This window comes from Stenella coeruleoalba (assembly GCF_951394435.1).
Source record: "Stenella coeruleoalba genome assembly, chromosome: 10".
Classification (NCBI taxonomy): Eukaryota; Metazoa; Chordata; class Mammalia; order Artiodactyla; family Delphinidae; genus Stenella; species Stenella coeruleoalba.
In genome coordinates this window covers 69,672,024-69,688,041 of record NC_137156.1, presented here as the reverse complement: position 1 = coordinate 69,688,041, position 16,018 = coordinate 69,672,024, and the positions used below count along the sequence as shown (strand labels likewise).

General features: G+C 40.0%; 1 protein-coding gene across 3 annotated transcripts in view; it reads left to right on the top strand.

The window, feature by feature from the left end:
• The window catches only part of DCP1A (decapping mRNA 1A), a 65,149-nt gene that overhangs the window by 15,497 nt on the left and 33,634 nt on the right, over positions 1-16,018 (top strand). For all 3 annotated transcript variants that reach the window (XR_013830216.1, XR_013830217.1, XM_079934531.1), the window contains exon 4: positions 14,669-14,735. Coding sequence is in view for 1 of the 3 variants with exons in the window: in XM_079934531.1 (XP_079790657.1) it covers positions 14,669-14,735 (67 nt within the window). In the remaining 2 variants the exon portion in view is untranslated. The remainder of the gene's footprint in view (positions 1-14,668; positions 14,736-16,018) is intronic.

Below are 16,018 nucleotides of genomic sequence, written 5' to 3'. Positions count from 1 at the left end.
GGCGCTGCATTAGTCTGGCCTTCTGAACCAAGATAAAGAGCCTTGCTGTTGCCACCTTTGTAGATTGAAGAGGTAAAAACACCATGAAAACAGTGACTTAGACTCTAAGGCTGATCTGGTGACACTGTTAGGTCAGACATATCAAAAATCTTTAATGCTTCCTGTCGTAGGCCACCACTTAGTATTCTAGTAGAGCTCCATCAGGTACCTTCTTGTTAACTTCGTGAGCCTGTGAATGTGTCAGAATTTCCAAAGCAGGTTCTTTTCATTATGCCTAATTAATTACTGGCTTTCGCACCCCCCCCCCCCCGCCCCGCCCAAAGTAGTGTTGTCAGGGGAAAAGCAATTTTTTTTTAATTATAGTGTTATCTTAATTGTAAAGATTTAAAAAGTTAACCATGTATGCTCCACTTATTTCTTTTAGGTAATTAATGTTTTCTCTTTCAAGAACTCAAAAAGGAAAGCAACATTTACTTATAGCTAAGTGGCAGAAACTTCTTACTATGTGTTGTATAGGTTTTCACCTTGTGTTAATATAGGGAAGCACACTGTGGAGGTGAAAAATTGAAACAGAGTAACCACTTGTCCAGGAAGATTTGAAGCCACTCTGGAGTGGGCAGAATAAACCTCAAGACAACCCTCTGACATTCAGTCCCCTGGAGGGTCCAGGCAGATCTGAGCTACTTGCAAAGTCACTGCTTCTAGGCATGCTCAACTTTTTCTTTTTGTTAGAGGAAGGCATAGGATAAGCATTTACTACCAACATTTTAAAAATTAGGGCATTTGGGCTTCCCTGGTGGTGCAGCAGTTAAGAATCCACCTGCCAATGTAGGGGACACGGGTTCGAGCCCTGGTCCGGGAAGATCCCACATGCTGCAGAGCAACTAAGCCCGTGCACCACAACTACTAAGCCTGCGCTCTAGAGCCCACGAACCACAACTGCTGAGCCCATGAGCCACAACTACTGAAGCCCGTGTGCCTAGAGCCTGGGCTCCACAACAAGAGAAGCCACTGCAATGAGAAGCCTGCGCACCGCAACAAAGAGTAGCCCCTGCTCGCTGCAGCTAGAGAAAGCCTGTGTTCAGCAACAGAGACTCAACGCAGCCAAAAATAAATAAATAAATAAAATTAAAAAAAAATTGGGGTATTTTATACACACACATCTGGAGTTCTACCTTTTCTTGTTATGATAAAATGGCATGTATGGCCACACAGCACCTGCATTCCTGCAAGCACTAACAGTCAGCAGAGGGCTGGGTAGGGCCTGCTCACTGGAGCCTCGCTGATCCATCACACCCTGAGGTCTCTTATACCCGCTTCGGCATTTGCCTTACAACCCTGGTTTGGATAATCTCTTAGTAAATTGGTAGAAAAACATGTAGGAGAGAAGTTAGAGAAAGGAGAGAAAAGAAGTTCCCCCTTTTCTTACACCACTGTCTGACCTGTTTCCCAAACCCCTGAGTGTAGATTTTTAGAAGCCCAGGAAACAGGAACTTGGCTGCATGGAAGCCAAGGGCCATGCTTCCCACCCTTTGTTGTCCCTTGTGATACATAAAAATGATAATATGGATTTGTGTGGGACACTGGGATGAATAGACCACTAGTGGGGGTTGGATGAATCCAACATTTTGGCACACCCATAATCACTTGCAGCTCAGGGGAAGCTCTGCCTTAGGGAGTGGCAAGTACTGTGTGGCAATAGTGGCGAAAGATCCTGACAGCAGAGGTGAAACCCTAGTGTGATTCACTATTTTATTCCGGGTTGCCCATCATTAAAGAATAAAAAGTTTATAAATAGGAATCATCAGTTGTGATATTTCGGGGTTTATTTTCCTAGTCCCCCAAAACATTCAGTGGTCATTTCATGTGTCTGAATCCTATACTGAAATTACAGTGTTAAAAGGGACTTTGGAAGCAGTATTGCTGGTAAATATTTTTGGACTTGCTTTAATTTAGAGAGGGGAACCAAATTTAGAAACAAACCAAAGAGCTTGCAAAATAGCATTTTTAATTTCCTGGCCTAAGTCTTTTAATCAGTGTTTACTAAATGGACATTATAATTTAAATTTTAGAAGGTGTGCTCTTTCTCTGCCATGTTAGTGTTCAGTGGTGTTTTAATATGTGTGTTCTTTTGTCCAAAAAAGGTAAGCTGCTGATATAACCCAGTTACACTTACCAGCCTTACTTATAGATTCACAGCATTGCCTCACCTGCCTGTTTGCCACCTACCACAGTCTCCAGTCGTAATCCCAGGTCCGCAATCTTTGTCTCCATACCCCTTTTCGTGTGTGTGTGTGTGTGTGTGTGTGTGTGTGTGTTCTAAACCCTACCCCACCTCAGAGACTTTCTCTTCTCTCTCTTTCCCAACCTTTTGATACTGATAAGGAGCCACCAGGCTTATTCTTGTCTTAAAGGAAATGATCTGTCAAGGCATTTGCTTTTTCACTTGTCAGGGCAGGCTTGTGTTTGTATCATCTACTCCATTCTTAACAGTACTTTTATAATCAGAAGGGTCTTTCTCATTCTAGGGTAAATATTTTTGGTTATGTTGAAAGTACATTTTCTTGTTTTTGTTCCCCGGTCTCGGGGATCTTTGTGGGTGTCATCTTCATAAATTTTATAATAATTCTATAACTCAACCCAAAAAAGCTTTATCAAACCCCTTTTTCTGCTTGGCACCATACTGAGAAAATCTTCAGCCTCCTCAAATCCTTTTAGAAAGTAGATCAGATCTAAATAATAAATGAATAAAAAGACAACGTGCATGAGAGTGATTCCCAGCTCTGTGACAGTTCACAGAATCTCTAGAAGTCTCAAGGGATTTTATAAAGGCTCCAAATTAATTTGGGTTTCCTTGATCTTGTGTGTGCCATATGCCACTGCAGATGAGAAGCAAAATGAGGTATAACATCAAATCATAATTGGCTCCTGGATCTTCAAACAGGACTCTCTAGGGAAATGGATGTCTTGCCCTTCAGCTTTTTAAAATTTATCAGTATTAAACAATCCAATAACTTTAATCTTTGTCAATTGTATTTTTCATACTTTCAAAAGAAAAGGGCTGTCACTTGAAAAGCAATGGAGAGTTTCCCTGGTGGCTCAGTGGTTAAGAATCCGCCTGCTGATGCAGGGAACACAGGTTCAAGCCCTGATCTGGGAAGATCCCGCATGCCGCAGAGCAACTAAGCCCATGCGCCACAACTACTGAGCCTGTGTTCCAGAGCCCGCGAGCCACAAGTACTGAGCCCGCGTGCCTAGAGCCCGTGCTCTGCAACAAGAGAAGCCACCGCAGTGAGAAGCCCATGTACCGCAGCTAGAGAAAGCCCGCACATAGCAACAAAGACCCAATGCAGCCAAAAATAAAATAAATAATTTTTTTAAGTTAGAAAAAAGAAAAGCAATGGAAACGTTTAATTTTGAATATACTTTTCTGCACTTTGCTATTTTTTATGGAAGTACAACATAAAGGTATTTAAATGTCCTGTCACACCCCCTAACTCTTCAGTAACAGCATGACTTACTTGGGACAATGGTTAACAGCCGTGATATGTGATGGGTGTCCAATAACTAAATAATTTGCTTTCATATTGATAAAAGCCACTTATAAAGCAGGATGCCATTATTATTTACCATAGCAAAATTATACGGTATTGCCACATCCCTAAATCCTCTGTGGTATAATTAATCAAGATGTTTCAGCAAGCAAATTGTTGACAAAAATGTGTTGGACCTTAGTGTGTAAGTTCTCTTGAGGGAAGAATACTTAGCTTTGGTTTAGAGACAAGGCCTTCCATGGTTTTATCTATCTGGTGAACTTGTCTGTCTTTCCTCACCAGTGACAGTGACAGGCTTAGTGGCAGCTCCCTGGGCCTCCTTGCCAGTTGCATGCACTGAGCATTTGATATGTTGGCAGACAGAGCTGATTCTTTGATGCGTGTCTGAACCTCTACAGGTCTGCTTTTGGCAGAATCGAGTGTGACTCTTATCCTTTACCCATTAAGCTATCATTATGGCTTCCTTATCTTTATTTCTTCTGCAGCATGCCTTTGAAAGTGTTTGGCTCTTTTTTGGCCGTTTACTTGATAATGTACAAGCGTGGAAAGTGTGCATCTTATTTCTAAATTATAGTGTATTTCTTCAAAGGAAAGGGGGTAGGGCTTAAGTAAAGATTTGTCAAAGTAAGTTGACAGCTCGGGTGGACTTACTTTGATTATTGATATGGAATTCTTTCTTAAGAGTTTGGTTTGCAAATCCCCTATGAAAACATACTTAAGTGCCTCTGCTTAGCCCCCAGTAATATTGTGTGTTCCTCTCTGAGCCTGATGTACTGCATATCATCCTTTTTTCTCATCACTCTAAGTTGTATGGGGTTGTCTGTTAGAGAAATATTGGTATCTTTTGTATTTGGCCTCTTGTATTTTGTGTGTTCTTTAGCCAAGGTCAGATGAGGCATATTTAGAGAAAGGTAGTTGTGTGTGATTGCCATATATGAAGTCTTTTCAGAACCCCAATCCAATTTACTCTATGTTGGAGCAATTCTTAGCTGCAAGGAACATAACTTAAGAGCCTGTGGTAGATAATGCTTAGCAATTATCTCCTCTGTAACAGGGTTGCTTCTGTGCTTCTTCCATTGGGATGTCAAAGGTAAGTTTAATCTGTCAACTTACATCATATAAAATATTCCAGAATTATCTATTATTCAAGGATATTAACTCTGTTTGAAGCATTGGTAGTGTTTTGAAGTTCTGTGAACAGAAGAGGGGCGATGAAAATGGATTCCAAACACAGGGAACTATTCACAGCAGGCTGACGGCTCAGAAAACAAAAGCAAGCCTGGGCGGCTTCATGGTAGGACGCATGGCCAGATGTGGGGTCAGAGAAACCCCCTTGTGACCAGAGTAGGGAAAAAAAAAAATCCATGTTCATGATCTTTATTGATTAAAATGAAACCATTCACTTACTCTGTATATCAGTGTTTTATCTCACTCTACAATGGCAATAAAAAAGCCAATTAAACTTTTATTTCCATTGAAAAGAAACTGTTAAAGTTGTGATTGGCCACGAACTCTTTTATAGAATGTAATGACCTTAATTCAGGGTGAAACAAAAAATTCGCCATTAAAATAGCTTTCATTGTACACTGAAAACTATGACATTAATCAAAGAAATTGAAGAAGACACATTGGACTTCCCTGGTGGCACAGTGGTTTAGAATCTGCCTGCCAATACAGGGGACACGGGTTCGAGCCCTGGTCCGGGAAGATCCCACGTGCCGCGGAGCAACTAAGCTCATGCGCCACAACTACTGGGCCTGCACTCTAGAGCCTGCGAGCCACACTACTGAGACCATGTGCCACAACTACTGAAGCTTGCACGCCTAGAATCTGTGCTCCGCAACAAGAGAAGCCACCGCAGTGAGAAGCCCACACACTGCAACGAAGAGTAGCCCCCTGCTCGCCACAACTAGAGGAAGCCCGCATACAGCAACAAAGACCCAATGCGGCCATAAATAAATAAATAAATTTATAAAAAGAAAAAAAAGATATCCCATGCTCATGGATTGGAAGAATTAATAGCGTTAAAATGTCCATACTACCCAAAGCAATCTACAGATTCATTGCAGTCCCTGTCAAAATTCCAATGACATTTTTCACCAAAATAGAACAAACAATCCTAATATTTGTATGAAACCACATAGACCCTGAAGAGCCAAAGAAATCTTTTTTTTTTTTTTTTTTGCGGTACACGGGCCTCTCACTGTTGTGTCCCCTCCCATTGCGGAGCACAGGCTCCAGATGCACAGGCTCAGCGGCCATGGCTCACGGGCCGAGCCGCTCTGTGGCATGTGGGATCTCCCCGGACCGGGGCACGAACCCGTGTCCCCTGCATCGGCAGGCGGACTCTCAACCACTGCGCCACCAGGGAAGCCCCCTTTTCTTTTTAATATTTATTTATTTATTTATTTGGCTACATTGCGTCTTTAGTTTAGGCATGTGAGATCTTTCCTTGCAGCACACAGGCTCTCTAGTTGTGGCGCGCAGGCTCCAGAGCACACAGGCTTAGTTGCCCCGCAGCACGTGGGATCTTAGTTCCCTGACCAGGGCTTGAACTCATGTCCCCTGCTTTGGAAGGTGGATTCTTAACCACTGGACCACCAGGGAAGTCCTGAGCCAAAGTAATTTTGAGAAAGAACAACAAAGCTGGAGGCATTACCCTCCGTGATTTCAAACTATATTATAAAGCTGTAGTAATCAAAACAGTATGGTATTGGCATAAAAACACACATAGGTCAATGGAACAGAATAGAGAGCCCACAAATAAACCTAGGCATGTATGGCTGATTAACTTATGACAGAGAAGCCAAGAATACACAATGGGGAAAGAACAGTCTCTGATAAATGGTATTGGGAGAACTGAACACACAATGGAATATTATTCAGCCATAAAAAAGAATGAAATCCTTCCATTTGGTTGGCCTTTGAGGGCATTATGCTAAGTGAAATAAGTCAGATGGAAAAAATAATACCGCATGATCCCACTTATATGTGGAATCAACCAAAAATGGAGATCATAGATATAGAGAACAGGTTTGTGGTTGCCTGAGGTGGGTAGGTAAAATGGGTGAGGGAAGTCAAAAGGTACAAATTTCCAGTTATAAAATGAATAAGTCATGTGAATGTAATGTACAGCATGGTGACTATGGTTAATAGTACTGTATTGCATATTTGAATGTAGCTAAGAGAGCGGATCTTAAAAGTTCTCATCACAAGAAAAAAAATTTTTTTGTAACTGTGTATGGTTGATGGATGTTAACTGGCCTTGTAATTATTTTGCAGTATACACAAATATCAAATCATTGCACTGTACACCTGAAACTAATATAATATGTCGTTTATACCTTAATTTTTTTAAAAAAAGGCTTTTTATTAACAGTGGCTTCCTAAATGAATGTGTATTGGTAATATCAATATATGTTAATGTGTATTGATGAAATTCAAATTGTAGTTATAAAAAAGGATTTTTAATTTATTTAAAGTTTCTTGTGCTAGCATTTATATTTTTTATATTCTGTCAGTCTTTTAGTGTATAATTTTTAACTTATTCAGTTATTTATACTTTATTCTTTTATGTGTTGCTTTAGTCTTCAAGCATAATTAAAGCCCATTAACTCTTTTGTTTCTACAAAATATTTTACATTATTTCAACTAATGAGGCATTGGGTGTATAGCGGCAGGATTATTGGCCTAGGAATGAGAAGACCTGAGTTCTAGTTATAAGGCTATTTTTCTCTGATTTATTAATGTCATGTAGTCTTTCCATGAGCTTCAGTCTTCCATCCATAAGCATACATAATGAGACTAATGATCCAAACAAAATGGCATAGATTTGTCTTTCTTTGCTTCTACCCTGTTAAGTACAACTATAAAAACCAGAAGTAACACAAAAGACAATCAGGAAAACTCTGAACAGTAGAAAGAGGAAGATGATCTGGTGCGGGACCCAGAACTCAAAGAACAACACAGCAGCATGTTGTCTTACAACCCTCCCACCCCAACAGAAGAAGGGGACCCAGGCCTGGTGTTTCTTGACCTCCAGTGTAGCAAAGGAGGGTGCCCCAGTTAGGCTCATTCCTCTCCCAGATCAAATGGGAGTCCTGTCAACAATACCAGGTGAGCCCAGCAAAACTGGCAGGAAGGATTGGAAGCCCTACTGACAATAAGTGGCCACTGGGGTAATATGTTCCCTCCTGTTCATGAAGGTGTGGTGGGAGCAGGGGAGCAGTCACATCACAACCAGCCTGGCCTGGGTAGCAGTCTTCATCTCTGAAGGTCAGAGGCTCCCCACTAAAGGCATACCAGACGGCCTAGCCATGGGAAACTTCTCTCACCCCTTCAAGCAACACTGCCTAGGAGTCTACTAAATTCCCACCTCAAGAAATTAGGAAAAGAAGAACAAAATAAAATAACTCAAAGCATACAGAAGTAAGGAAAGAACAAAGATGAGAACAGAAAAATCAGTGACATTGAAAAGATGAAAATAGAGAAAAACCAATGAAACAAAAAGTTGATTCTTTGAGGGCTTCCCTGGTGGCGCAGTGGTTGAGAGTCCGCCTGCTGATGCAGGGGACGCGGTTTCGTGCCCCGGTCTGGGAAGATCCCCCGTGCCGCAGAGCAGCTGGGCCCATGAGCCATGGCTGCTGAGCCTGTGCATCCGGAGTCTGTGCTCAGCAACAGGAGAGGCCACAACAGTGAGAGGCCCGCATACTGCAAAAAAAAAAAAAAAAGTTCTTTGAAAAAGTCGATAAAATTGATAAACCTTTAGTAATGACTAACAAAAGCAAAAACACGACACAGATTAGCAATATCAGGAATGAAATAGTGGACGTTGTTACCCCCAAACTGGGTTTGCCTCTTGGTGGGTGTCGAGCCAAAAGACAAAACCAAGCCAAAGATCAGTAGAAGGAAGGATTTATTTTTTTTGTTTTTGTTTTTTGGGGTTTTTTTTTTGCGGTACGCGGGCCTCTCACTGTTGTGGCCACTCCCGTTGCGGAGCACAGGCTCCAAATGCGCAGGCTCAGCGGCCATGGCTCACGGGCCGAGCCGCTCCGCGGCATGTGGGATCTTCCCGGACCGACCGGGGCACGAACCCGTGTCCCGTGCATCGGCAGGCGGACTCTCAACCACTGCACCACCAGGGAAACCCAGAAGGATTTATTATTACTTGCAGCAATTAAGAACTACTGGGCTTTCCCAAAGCAGGGTTTCCCTGAACAGCAAAATTGGGGGAGTTTTAAGCTAAGGATACATGCATATTCATGAAGGGGCTTGAGTGGTCCACAGAGTCCAAGCTTCTATAGTTGATTGAGGGTCAGAAAAGGTCAACATCATCATTCCTTAGGTTTCAGTTGATCTGGTGGTTGAGCTTTTCAGGCTAGTCTTACCATTGAAACAGAACTGGGAGTCTAAGACTGATATGTTATCTTTGTTATTGTTACTTCTCTTGCCTGATAATAGCTTATTTCTGCATTCTTTTGTTCCCTTAAGATCATTAGTTACTGGGACCTGTTCAGGGGCAAGCATGATGGCCAGGCTTAGAACACAAAATGTCTTAGGCCAAAAATGGCTTCTCTTCTGTCAAGAAAGCTGTGCCTGGTTCTCTTTCTCCTGGGACCTCCTACCGTATCTGCTTACAATGTCACTACACATCCTCTGTAATAAGAGAATGCTATTAACAACTTTATACTCATAAACTTGACAACTTAGAAGAAATGGACCAATTTCTTGAAAAAAACAAACTGCAAAACTCAACCGAGATAAAATAGATAACATGAGTAGTCCTATAGCCATGAAAGAAATTGAATCCATAATTTTAAAGCTCTCAAAAAAGAAATCTTCAGGCCCAGATGGTTTTACTGGAGAATTCAAAGAAGAATTAACACTAATTTTACACAGTTTGTTCCAGAAAACAGAAAGGGAAGGAGCTCTTCTCAACTGATTGTGTAAGACCAGTATTTACTCTAATACCCAAACAAGACAAAGTACAAAAAAAAAAAGACCACAAACCAGTATCTCTCATGAACTTAGATGAAAAAAATCCTTAACCAAATATTAGCAAAGCCAACAATATATAGAAAAGAAATATAAATTATGCCCAAATGGGCCTTATTCCAAATCTGCAAAGCTTGTTCAATATTAAAAATCAGTCACTCTAATCCACCATATCATAAGTGAAAGGCTGAATGTCTTCCTTCTAAGATTGAAAACAAGACAAGGATATCCATTGTCATCACTGCTATTCAACATAGCACTAGAAGATCTAGCCACTGCAATAAGGCAAAAAAGAAGAGGGCTACAGATTGGAAAAGAAGAAATAAAACTGTCTCTATTCACAAATGACATGATTGTCTATGTATAAACTCCTAGAACTAATAAGTGAGTTTGGTAAGGTCTGAGGATACAAGATCAACACACAAAAATCAATCAGACTTCTACATACTAACAATGAACCTGTGGAAACCCAAGTTAAAAACAATACCATTCATAATCTCTACAAAGAAAATTAAATACTTAGGGTAAACATAACAAAAAATATACAGGGTATGTGTGCTGAAAATTACAAAATGAAAGAAATCAAAACCTAAATAAATGGAGACATGTGCTATATCTGTGCATTGAAGGACTTGACATACTAAAGATGTCAGCTCTTCCCAAGTCCTGTCAAAATCCCAGCAAGGATTTTTTTAGGCATAGACAAACTTATTCTAAAATTTATATGGAAAGACACAGACCCTAGAAGCTAAAACGATCTTGGAAAAAGAAGCATAAAGTGGAGGAATTATTCTTCCCAATATTAAAGCCTATATATAGCTGCAGTAATCAAGATGATGTGGTATTGGTAGAGGGATAAACAAATAAATAGGACAGAATAAAGAATCCAGAAATAGACACACACAAATATGCCCAACTCATATTTGACAAAGGTACAAAAGATCTCTCAATAGAAGAGAGCATTTTCAACAAATAATACTGGAACAGTTGCACCAAAAAGAAAAAAAAGAACATTAACGTAAACCTTTTTTTCCCCAAAAAAACTTCAAAATGGATCACCATCTTAAATGTAAAACTATAAACCCTTTAGGGAAAAAACAGGATAAAAATTTTTATTTATTTATTTTACCTTTGGCTGCTTTGGGTCTTCATTGCTGCATGCAGGCATTCTCTAGATAACAGGGCCTACTCTTCATTGCGGTGCATGGGCGTCTCATCGCAGTGGCTTCTCTTGTTGCAGAGCACAGTCTCTAGGCGCTCAGACTTCAGTAGTTGTGGCTCACGGGCTCTAGACCGCAGGCTCAGTAGTTGGGGTGCACGGGCTTAGTTGCTCCGCATCATGTGGGATCTTCCTGGACCAGGGCTGGAAACCTGTCCCCTGCATTGGCAAGGCAGATTCTTAACCACTGCGCCACCAGGGAAGCCCAGGATAAAATTTTGAATCTAGGGGTCAGTAAATAGTTTTTAGACTTGACATCAAAAGCATAATCCATAAAAGGAAAAACTCATAAATTGCACCTTGTCAGAATTAAAAACTTTTGCTCTGGAAGGACCTCGTGAAGAGGATGAAAAAAAAACAACAAAGGAGAAAATATTTTCAAACCACAAGTCTGACAAAGGACTGGTATATTGAATATATGAAGAACTCTCAACAGTTTAAAAAACAATCCAATGGGTCAAAAGACATAAACAGACATTTGACTAGAGAGGATATACAGATGACAGGCAGATGAAAAGACGTTCAGTAACGTTAGCCATTAGGAAAATGTAAATTAAATCCACCATGAGTTACCACTATGCACCTATCAGAATGCATAAAGGTAAAAATAGAACAACAAATGCTGGCAAGGATGCACAGAGACTAGATGTGTCATCCACTGTAAAACTGGAAAGCAGTTTAACAGTTTCTCTTTAAAAAACATGGAACTACTGTGACTCAGTAACTGTACTTTTGGACATTTAACCCAGAAAAGTGAAAACTTAGGTTCACAAAAACCTGTACCCGAACATAGCAGCTTTATGCATAATGGCCAAAAACTGGAAACACTCCAGATGTCCTTCAGTGGACAAATGGTTAAATAAACTAGTACATCCATACCATGAAATACTATTCAGCAAAAAATGGGAACAAACTATTGATGCAAGCAACAACTTAGATGAATATCCAGAGAATTATGTTGAGACAGAAAAGTCAGTTGCAAAAAGTTGCATCCTCTATGTTTCCATTTATAATACATTCTTGAAATGGCAACGTTATAGAAATGGAGAACAGATTAGTGTGCTTGTCAGGGGTCAGAGATGGGGGAGGGGTATCAACGGAGATGGCTGTGGCAATAAAAGGGCAACAGGGATCCCTGTGGTTACAGAAATGTTCTGTATCTTTTTTTTTAATATATATTTTTAAAATATTTATTTGGTTTTGCTGGGTCTTAGTTGCAGCAGGTGGGCTTCTTAGTTGTGGCTTCCAGGCTCCTTAGTTGTGGCATGTGAACTCTTAGTTGTGGCATGCATGTGGGATCTAGTTCCCTGACCAGGGATCGAACCTGGGCCCCCTGCATTGGGAGGGCAGAGTCTTAACCACTGGCCACCAGGGAAGTCCCAAAATGTTCTGTATCTTGATTTTATCAATGTCAGTAGTCTGGCTGTGATATTATGTTATAGTTTTACAAAATGTTACCACTGGAACAAACAAAGGGCACACAGGATCTCTGTTTATTTTTTGCAGTTGCATGTTAAGCTACAATTATTTCAAAACTAAAAGTTTAATTTTAAAAAATAAAAGCATATCTGCCCTTCCTGTGCCAGAGAGTCACAGTAAGTATGAAAGGGGGTGCAACCTGGGATGTGCTGTGTCACAGTGGGTGCACATTATAGCAATGAGCCATGCCTATCGCTATGTTTATTTTGACGTATGTATTCAGTATATCTACCTTATCCAGAAAGTATTTATATGTACGACACAGAGAATACAGCCAAAATTTTGTAATAACTGTAAATGGAAAGTAACCTTTAAAAATTGTATAAAAATTAAAAGTTCAAGTAAAAAAATAAATTCAAAAAGTATCTGGGGCTTCCCTGGTGGTGCAGTGGTTAAGAATCCACCTGCCAATGCAGGGCACACAGGTTCGAGCCCTGGTCTGGGAAGATCCCACATGCCACGGAGCAACTAAGCCCATGCACCACAACTACTGAGCCCACGTGCCACAACTACTGAAGCCCTGTGCTCCTCAACAAGAGAAGCTACCGCAATGAGAAGCCCACGCACCGCATCAAAGAGTAGCCCCCGCTCACCACAACTAGAGAAAGCCCGTGCAGCAACGAAGACCCAACACAGCCAAAAATAAAAAATAAATAAAGAAAATAAATTTTTTTTAAAAAGCATCTACAGTAGTTTTGGACTTACCTGGTAGCGCAGTGGTTAAGAATCCGCCTGCCAATGCAGGGGACAAGGGTTTGAGCCCTGGTCTGGGAATATCCCACATGCTGCAGAGCAACTAAGCCCATCCGCCACAACTACTGAGCTTGCACTCTAGAACCCGCAAGCCACAACTACTGAGCCCACGTGCCACAACTACTGAAGCCCGTGCTCCACAGCAAGAGAAGCCACCGCAATGAGAAACCTGTGCACCGCAACGAAGAGTAGCCCCTGCTCACCGCAACTAGAGAAAGCCCGTGTGCAGAAAGGAAGACCCAACGCAGCCAAAAATAAATAAATAGAAATAAATAAATATTTTTTAAAAAGTATTTACAGTAGTTTTATATTTAGTCATCTTTATAAAGTTCATCTATCCATTCACCAGTGTTTTTCTTTATTTTTTTATTGAAGTATAATTGATTTACGATGTTAATTTCTGCTGTACAGCAGTGTGACTCAGCTATATACATATATACATTCTTTTTTATTATCTTTTTCATTATGGTTTATCCCAGGATATTGAATATAGTTCCCTGTGCTATACAGCAGGAGCTTGTTTATTATTCAGTGTTTTGTGGGGGCTTTCTTAGTGGTAATCACCATACTGGGAATAAAAGATTGGAAAAGAAGTGTGATATGGAGCTCAGCCTGGGCACTTCCATTTCACGTGTGAATAGAGTCGATCATAGGATGGGTCTGGAGTTGGTGTTTGTTTTTTAAAGCTTTGTTTTTACTGTAATGTGGTATTAATTTTATATTCTTAAATTTCAAGAGACTCATAAAGGTTCTGGTGTTTGGTTTTGGAACATGGTTTTCAACGATTAAGACACCTTTTTCCCCACATTTGACTATCAATTTGGAAAGCATTTTACAATTATCAAGTGAAGAAAAACGAAACCTAAAAGTTGCAGGTTAAATTTTATTGAGACCTTTCTGAGGACTATTGCCCAGGAGATAGCTTCTCAGATAACTCTGAAGAATGCTCCAAAGAGGTAAGGGAGGAGCCAGGATATGTAGGAGTTTTTGCTGAAAACATGTAGTTGAACATCAAAATATTACTGCTAATCACAAAAAGTAGATACCTTAAGTTAATGATTTTTGTGCTTTTGTGTGTACGGGAAGATGCAAGATCTGGGCCCATTGAAATTATTCCTTAGATAGACATCTTAGATATGCAACTATCTAGGGCTAGTATCCAGAGCACACAATGTTTGCTGTTTGTCTCCATCCTGAATTTGCCTTAGGGCTCACCATAGGGGGGTAGGGGGCGCTGCAGTGGCTGATGGCTTGATGGCAGGCTAGGGCAACATACGATATTTACTGGAATGGTAGGCAACGTTCCCTTTCCACACAATCAATGTTAATTCTTAGTTTAATTGGCAGCATTTTTTTTCTTGATAATACATAAAATAATAGTTTATCTTGTACTTTAGTGGCATCTTAAGCTTGATGAGATCTGGTAATGATGTCTAAAACCAACAATTTTTGCAATTTTCATCTGAATATTTTAGCTGTCCTAATTTTATTAATAATTTTATTATTAAACAGTTTGCGGGGAGGCTTTTTTTTCCTTTAGAGTAACTGTTAACAGTTTGAGGTCCTCATGGTAAATTCTGTGACATTTTATGGTGATAATATGTTACTTACATATTACCCAAGTATTGAAACTTCATTTCCCCTTATTTTTTTTTCTTTGTTTTTCAAGTGTCAATATACAGTATCTGGTTTTATGACAAGAATGACTGTCACCGCATAGCCAAACTCATGGCCGAGTAAGTATTTCTGTTTACACCATAGATTTAATTAGTGATATATGGGAGATGAAAAGATGACTTTTCCCCTTTCTCTTTGTTACTGGAGTCCACTAACTCGTATTTTCCCCTGATTTCCTGTTATTGTCAAAGTTTTGAAAAAGGCAGCCAAGCTTAAAGAAATCTAAAATTATCTATAATCCTACTACTTACTAGCATTACCGTTTTTGTCTGTTTGATTCCAGTCTTTTTCTTTACGTGTACCTTGGGTTGATGTGTGTGATTGTTTCTTACGTCCACTGAGAGAACAATGCACAACATAAAAGTTGTGAGTTAATTTTTATTCAGTGACCTTACTGAGCACTATAGCGTGGGAGATAGCCTCTCAGAGAGCTCTGAGGAACTGCTCCCAGGAGGTAAAGGAGGAGCCAGGATATATATGAACTTTTTTTTAATATATATACATCAGAAAAAAACATCTACTTAAGATGTTACCACCAAGAGGAAAATACCATAGGAAAAAATATATTTACATAATTGAAACCAGCTAAAGACCACTTTGTTTTTAAACCAAAAAGGTAAGAAAAAAAAGAATTCAAAATATGACCCTCAGCAATAGTAACAAGAATTTTAAAATACTTTAATTTAAAAAAAAAAAGGAGCTAGAGAATGGAATGCCAAAAGAATGAGGATATATGAACTTTTTTGCTGAGAAAAACATGTAGTCAAGCATCAAAAGATTACTGCCAATAGCAAAGAACAGACATCTCAAGTTGATGATTTTAGTGCTTTTCTATGTATGAGAAGATGCAAGAATCTGGGGTCATTGAAATGATTCCTTAGATATGCATCTTAATCTAAGGACCAGTATATCCAAAGCACAGAATGTTTCCTGTTTTTCTCCATTCTGAATTCCTCTCAGGGCACACTCTCTGTGGGCAACTGCAGTAGCTATAGGCTTGATGTTTCTTGAACTGGAATGGCAAGCAACACTTTTTTCTTTACACTTACAAAAATAAGATCATACTGTACATCCTACTTTTCATGTCAACAGCATTTTTCCAGGGCATTCTAGTATTTATAATGACTGCATTGTATTCAGTCCTGCAGACAGATCATAATTTAACTGTTAAACATGTGGTTAGAGCCATATGAACTGCCTAGCTCCAGAGGGTATCCTCTATATCCAGTGCACAGCCTAACCAGCACATGCAGTGGATCTGACTTAGGTTCTCTCCAGATATCCACTGTAGCAGATAGAACTGTGTTCAGTAACTGATAGAGAACTTCTGCACACATCCATG